Consider the following 7,834-nt stretch of genomic DNA (forward strand, 5'->3'; position numbering starts at 1 on the left):
CACGAAATCAATTCGGGGGTTCAAATTTAAGTCCTAAGAAGAGCGCCTCCAATCACTGAACCCATTAGAGTACATGCGTCTTAGAGGTGACTTTTTAATAACTTACAGCATTCTAAATGCTTACGGACATCCCCCTAAACACCTACTTAAGCTCAGTTCCAACACAAACCTTAGGGGTAATACCCAGAAACAGGAGACGCAACTCAACAGAACGGATTGTAGACACATCTTCTACTCCAAAAGAGTAGTCAAATGCCGGAATTCTCTACCGGCTGAGTTAGTTCAAGCGACTTCCCATGAGTCTTTTGAGAGAAAACTTGACATATTCTTAAGGACTAAGGACAGTATCTCACTATGACTTACCAACTTTGTTTCTTTTTCCTCTTTTATCGATAATATACCTAGGTTCCTGCCTGGAGGTATCGGTGATTCACTGCTGCTATATATAGAAGCCCGTTTAACGAAAGCTCCAACTATTCCATACAGAACCATTTGAACAATCTGGACGTTTAACTCTTGCGCTACCAATTTCTAGTTTCAGCCGTCCGAGTGTTTTGGTCTCGCTCATGTTACTGCTAATTATTTCAGATCTTCATAACTTGGTTTAAGTATATTCTGTATGTCTAATCAGTCATCATCTCACTTTTCTTCATGCATTCCTTTTTAGATTCGTTCACTCACTCTGTTTTCCGCATTCTCCAGCACACTGCGTCGCTTCAAACAAGACGCAAAATTACCAGACGTTAAATGTCATAATGCCAATAAATCTGCCTCACATCTTACATCAAATTGAAGAAGCATGTAAAGCAGTAGGCTTGTCATTTGTTTGTGTACATGGATATTTAGTCCTCATCTAACCAAAAACTTTGTCGCTTGGTCGCAGTTTCGAAAGAAAAACCTATTAAGTCTATTATAGAAGCTTATAATTTTGGACAAAGACATTTTGGAGAGAACAAGGTAGTCAGAGGAATATCTTTAAACTAATAACATTAGATTGTTCATTTGTATGACAAGAGTTACTCACCTGAGGTATATTTGTGCACCTATAGACTAAGCAGAATATTCAGTTAATTAAGTCTTGTCCGGACATTAAGTGGCACTTCATAGGCCGGATTCAATCCAATAAAATAAAAAAGCTTGCCGGTAGTTATTCACCTTTATCTTACGTCTTAAGGAGTTAACAATCTATACATGGTAGAAACTGTGGACTCAATGGACCATGCTGAGATTCTTAATTTATCATGGGGGTTAAACCATCAGATCCCTCTAAACATAATGATTCAGGTGAACACAAGTGGAGAGCCTCGTAGTTCTACTTTATTGCATAACTCAGTTTTTAGAGAAGAGTGGCATCAAACCCACTGAAGTTAATAATCTGTACAATCAAATTGAAGCAAAATGCCCTCACTTAAAAGTCGTTGGTCTTATGTGCATTGGAAAAGAAGGAGTAGATATCAATTCAGGTCCAAATCCGGACTTTGTGGTTAGTATTTTGGTTAACTTATATTTCAGAAACTTGTACAATGCAGAGAGTTACTGGCGTCTTCTTTGGGGAAATCGCCGTTGGATTTTGAACTAAGTATGGGAATGTCTCACGATTTTGAGCAGGCTGTAAGTTTTCAACGTTATTAACTGTAAATATAGATACGACTTGGAAGCACTAACGTCCGCATAGGAACGGCAATATTTGGGCAGCGAGACTCGAAATACGTACCCAGACAGGATACCTCTGCAAACAATCAAACTCCCATTTGATATTCTATCAGTTTTGTTAAAACTGTCATTATTTGGCTTTCATCACTTCACGTATAGTAGCCAGTTTTTTGCATATTGTTGAACTCGTTTTGTTCCATAAATATTTTTTGAATTACTTAGTTAATAAAGAAATGATACAAATTTAACGGTATTCTGCTTGTGGGTCTCCAGTTCGGGCTCTGTTGTCTATGTTTAAACAAAATACGTATTCAGCTTTCTGAAAAACAAATCAGTCAGCTACAGCGTACGGCCAGGAACATATATGCATCGGTCCAAGTTGCCACATCTCATTAGCACAACAAGATGAACACTGGATTCATAGAAGTAGTCAACTCAATGGTAGTAATGTATTAAAAAAGACTGTGTATAAGGATGTAGTACAGGAAGAAAGAATTAGTTCGTAGAAAGAAAGGTATAGAGCAATTTTAATCACACAGTTTAAGGGAGGACAACGAGTGTATACAGCTACACCATTGTGATCGATTCTGAGCCATGTCACTCAGAGTCTGCAACCATTGGTTATGATAGTCACACGGACCCAACCAAGTAGTCTGTATCTATCCACATGACTCAAACCAGAAGTTATTGGCTTGTTGGATTGTTACCACGGTTTGGTTTGGCCGCCCCTTTCTTCCAACCATCCCCAACACGAGTCAGCATTGCGCGTCGTGATAATCGCTTTTGAGGCATACGCAACGCGTGGTCCAACTATTTCAGTCGATGGAGATTTAAAACCCCTTCAACTGATTTATCATCGTTCCCTAATAACCTGCGTCCAACCTCACTATTACTTACCGGATGATCCCAGTAGATGCGAGCAATATTTCTAAGACATCTGTGATAAAATACTAGCAACTTACGAGTATCTCCCACTACTTTTTCAAAAAGTAATGTCATCCCCATGCGTTACGCATTAAGGTTTATGACTACAATGAGTTTGGATGTGCTGTCACTTCAGTGGGTAATGCACATAGTGCACCTAATATTGCTTAGTTAAGCTGTCTCCGTACTCGAGTTATCGTTTATCTGTTGTTCAGAAATTGTTTTCTCTTTCCATCTCCGAAATATATAACTGCGTTTCCTTCTAAAGTTTCCCGTACAGAGAAATCGCCACATGCTCTAGCTGTTTCTAATACAAATATAACTAAAAACAGTTGTGACTGTCTAAAAAACAATTAACAATAATTAGTAACACAAAGTTTTTCCTATTGTTTTCGATCATCAGTACGAGTTATTATTCTTAGTTTAGACGCACATCTAATAACATATTTACGCGGATACGTAGTGTTCATATAATAATTTACAGGGAAATAAAGCTTATCCTAATAAAGCCTTACTGGATAAATAAATAAAAGCTAAAGACGTCGATATAACATCTTGGTACTCAACCTGAGTTTTCGAAATTCCTGATTTTGTGAGACAAGTAGTCCCATCGGCTGGAGCCGAACTTTTGCTTTTGAAAGACTAAGTGCTGTTATTTACGCTGCGGTTGGAATTCAGCCTACTCAATAAATCTGGAGATTTGTTCACATCCCATTGTCATACAGCGAGCAATTACTAATCTCATACTAACCTCAAGTAGGTATCTGAATTACATTCACACACAGTCATGATGTACATCATAAGTTTCAATGTTTACAGGATATTTTGCTTAATAATGTACGTTTCTAAACAGTTTGCAGAAAATTTTGAACATTCATTTAATACTTATCAGCACTCATTAATATAGTGTGTTTGTAACTATGAAGGAGCTTTTTGTGCTTTTAAAATGTAAATCCTTTAAATTCAATATTTAGTTGAGAATATCGTAGTGTTAGTGATTGGCTTCGGTTTGTAAGCATTTTCAGTTAAAGAACAACAACATGGTCTATAATCTCACGATACTGTTTGTTGTAACATCCGGTTATTTGGGTGCTTTCTTTAGTTTTCATAGATTTAAATTGCAAACGAAAAAGATTAATCATTTCCTCTTAATTTAAACGTTCAATCAATGGATACTTAAAAAATAGTCATAAAATATTCATTTATTATGCACCTTCATGAGTTAATCTATATTTCTTATAAGAAGCTCTGCGGATTATGAAACTTATCGACTACTTATAGGTAATAACAACTTGTGTGAAATTTAACATTACATTAGGCTGTTAAAAGGAATCGGCCAAAAGATCTAGATCTAGATTTCATACTCTCTAGTACTTGTTAGAAAAATATAACTGTAATCAAACAGCAACTCATGCTTCATATCGTATTCGAACCCTTCGTGAGTGATTTTTGTGCCACAAATAACTTCCTGTAAAACTAATGTACGCACATTAATTGGCTACATCGAAATAATCAATTACATTTTGTTTAGTCACTATTAAGAAACAAATTCCATCATTCAAGTTGCATTACAGCCGCCAGAACAAATAGTTTGATAATAAGTACCTCCAGACATCAGACAAAATACACCATAACTTTAAGTTACTAATCCTTCTGGCTACAATGCAACTTTATCAATCAAATCTCATCATCACTAAGGACTAGAAAATGTAACATTGATTATTACTTATTATATCATAGTTGGAAATATCAGGAATTGAATATAAGTCTAAACCCTGCCTGAATAATTAATCTAAAGAGAATTATTTATTTATTTTACTGAATAAGGTTTAATACCTAAAATTTCTGAACAACAATTTCAATTTATCTTTAAAACTAGCGAACAATGATATCCAAGAAATACAATATGAACTATGATCATTACTAATTAAATCCATGTATTGTGATTGTCTAAATTAATAGTATCCATCTATCTACTAGATTAAGCATATTTACTTAAAACATATATACATCAAAGTAGTCGACACAGTTCCATTTGTTCATATTTCTCTACTTCCTTTTCTTTGTTCAACTTTATTTAACTCAATAACAATCTGCTCGTTTGAAAAACAGCTGTTGTTTATTTTCGTATTATATACTTAAATAATGTCCTATAAGTAGGATTCTATTGCTTTTACTCCACCCACCCCTTATTCATGTACCTTCATCTCTGGGATATCCGTGTATGTCACTAATGTTTGTCGACTTTTACTCAACCAGTTCGTTTTCTTTTCTTTTATCTACGTTTTTAACGTACATATGTATATTCTAAGTTTATGTAATTTGGTCCATAATAATGTCTATTTAAAAAAAATCAAGATAATAACAGTTTTGTGAAATATGAGAAACAGAAATTAAATACTTTTATGAATATTATCGTTATATCACCAGGCATAATTCACCATGTGATTTTCTTCGTCAAATTGTCAACTGGATGACGCAACCGAACGTTGATCCAAAATAACTAATTATTACTGCTGGTCTAAATGCTATTAAATCATTAAGTTATATAGTAATCTTTATATGACTGTTATAATAGTAATACATGTATTTTGAAATGTGTTTCTTAAGTAACTAAAGATGTGAATGATTTTGTCTTCTTTTTTTTGGATATATTATTAAACTTTACGAGTAAACGGTTGATTGATTCCAATCCATATATTTCGTTGCTATGTTGTCTCTAAATTAATGGTCGTATTTCTCATATTCACATAATCTGAAACATATTTTCATGTTAGATTAATGTTGCCAATTGATGAAAAGCTCTGAACTGAATTTTTTCGCAGATGTATTCATAGTCATCAGTCAGCTATCTCATCTGAATATTCCAGAAATAGAATATAACTGGTTCCGGCACTCGTATATACATTTGAATTTGTTGATGGGAATTATTGACACATCATTCTAATGAGTGTCAGTCAGGACAATATGTTTATCTATAGCTTCTAGTCTGTTGTTTGCTTCAGTGTTACTTCTTTTTAATTTGCTTATCACTTACTGTTGATTTACAATATGAATTGTTTTCTTACTGTGAGATAATATACAGGTTATGTAAATGGTATTTATTCATTTGGGAGTTATTGTCCACTAGCGCACTATATACTAGGGACCTAATAAAAGTTAACATTTATAAAGTAAATATATAAAGATGCCATGAGTTAATATGGAATATTAATTTACCATACTTATAGAGAAAATTAACAAGGAAATACGAAAACAATTATCAAATTGGTTGGTATAAATTAATAACTTAATTCGAGTTACCATTCCGTCAATCAAACCCACTTCATTGTTAAAATACATTTGACGGTAATTTTCGATAGATCCCTTAGCCGACACCAATTCATTATGACTTTCATACTGAACTTCTTCACTATGAAATAAATAAGTAATAACTCGGGGGAAATACGCTTCTTAATGTTATGCTTACTAACCTCAAGTAAATGGAATAAGGTGTTCCAGATACGAATTTCGTAAAGCTTTACTGGTCTCAGCAGCGACTGTACTATGTTGACATTGATTGCGCTTAAAGCAAAGTTGAGCAGAAGACTGTCTTGGTTGAATCTTGTGTGGACAGGATTTCTGAAGGGCAAAACTTCTTACATCCATTTTTATATTATTTATCCATATTTTAAGGGACTGTTCATATTGTAGGCATACATTTGTCGATAACTGTAAAATCTATGGGGTATTACCCAGTGGGTAGGTATGAAGTACAAAGTAACTTGAATAAATTAATTAGGTAACTCAGACATTAATACCTGAGAATTAATAGAGGAAATATCGTAGTTATGGATATTTGTCATCGCGACTGTTACTGGTATTCCACCAATAAGATTTACGTATGATTTTTTCTACATAAGACATCCATTGAATTATTGAAACCAACCAATCGACCCATGCTTCGTTATGCAGCTGACGTTCTTGATTGAGGCGCGAATCTCAATCACTTACGAGGAGTGGTTGGGTTTTTTTCTTTCATTACTAAAAGATTAATAATACACTGAGACCAACTATTTCTAACAATAAAACGGACATCAAAACACCCTATATTTCACCCCTTTTAGGATTGGTCTTCATGTTCACGTCATATAGAACCAGAAATTATGTTGAAGCTAAGTTATACTTTTCTTTCCTTGTTTGTTGATAAGCAAGTGGAATTATCTATTTGGAAAACCAAAACCAGCTGTTTTATGGTGAAAAAGGAATGATCCTTCAACTCTGCCATAGATGGTTTATTATTGCCTTTGGTAAATGAATCGCAGATCAGGGCGTGCTGCTTGAAGAGACGGCCAGTCGATCTCGGAAGCTGTGCTAAGGTCAGCACTAATGGTATTAGGAGAATAAGATATGCGAAACAGAGAATTGGCGTTTGTGTGTCGGCTTCCGGGTCGCTATTCGCAAGTTAAATCGAACTCCTGCCGGCGCGCTACCTGACCTTCTGGTTCGCAGAACGAATGAAGCCATTGTGGTGTACGGTGATCTGTGCGTACACGAAAGGAGCGTCCTAGGAGGTAGTGACGAAAATGTTGCAAAAACTTTACAAAAGCCAACATCTCTCGGTGCGTCGTAGAATACCTTGTCTCCCTCTTATCTAACCGCCGACTAGCGTACGCTATGCCCCGCTCCTGTCCATCTTGTGCTATTTGAGACAGGACTGCTCCAATAGCTGACGAGCTAGCATCTGTATCAAGTATAAACTTACCCTCTCTAGCCGAAATGTCCGGAAGAGCTAGTATGGGTGGAGCGGCAAGACATGACTTCAAAGTGCTAAATGCCTGTTGACATTCTGTGGTCCACAAAAATTTTCGTCCTTTATACGTCAGGCGATGTAAAGGTGCTGCCAGGGATGCGAAATCGCGTACAAAACGTCTGTAGTAAGAAGCGAGCCCCAGGAAGCTGTGAACATTCTCAGCAGATTTGGGTTGTGGCCAGTTAATAATGGCGCTCGTTTTTTCCTTATCTGTTGCTACTCCATCTTCCGTAATGCGATGAAATAAATAACACAAATCAGATGATTCACTCTTGTTGGTAATGCATGCTGATTTTGCCTTGATAGGCTTTCAATTGTAATCTTATTTTGTTTAATTTCATTATAAAATGTATTCAGTTTAAAATTAATGGGAGATATATATTAAGTCACATCATAAAGAGTGTCTGATCTGTTTTCTATCCAAGCCACATTGATTGATATTATGTTGTATTTTCACCCAGAGAA

General features: G+C 35.4%; 1 protein-coding gene across 2 annotated transcripts; it reads left to right on the top strand.

Annotated features, from left to right (window-relative positions):
* MS3_00005258 (uncharacterized protein) lies at positions 1 to 2,105 on the top strand. Of its 2 annotated transcripts, XM_012946372.3 has the most exons (9): positions 1 to 617; positions 668 to 809; positions 847 to 957; positions 994 to 1,029; positions 1,068 to 1,143; positions 1,175 to 1,306; positions 1,341 to 1,483; positions 1,513 to 1,611; positions 1,645 to 2,105. In XM_012946372.3, exons 2-9 carry the CDS (start codon positions 756 to 758, stop codon positions 1,753 to 1,755), a joined length of 762 nt encoding a protein of 253 aa, XP_012801826.2. In that variant the 5' UTR covers positions 1 to 617; positions 668 to 755; the 3' UTR covers positions 1,756 to 2,105. The 2 variants fall into 2 exon arrangements, with proteins under 2 accessions (XP_012801826.2, XP_051069249.1); XM_051213285.1 differs by having other exon boundaries at positions 499 to 617; positions 1,068 to 1,306; positions 1,341 to 1,611.
* Positions 2,106 to 7,834: the final 5,729 nt, after the last annotated feature.

This window comes from Schistosoma haematobium, chromosome 3 (assembly GCF_000699445.3).
Source record: "Schistosoma haematobium chromosome 3, whole genome shotgun sequence".
Lineage (NCBI taxonomy): Eukaryota > Metazoa > Platyhelminthes > Trematoda > Strigeidida > Schistosomatidae > Schistosoma > Schistosoma haematobium.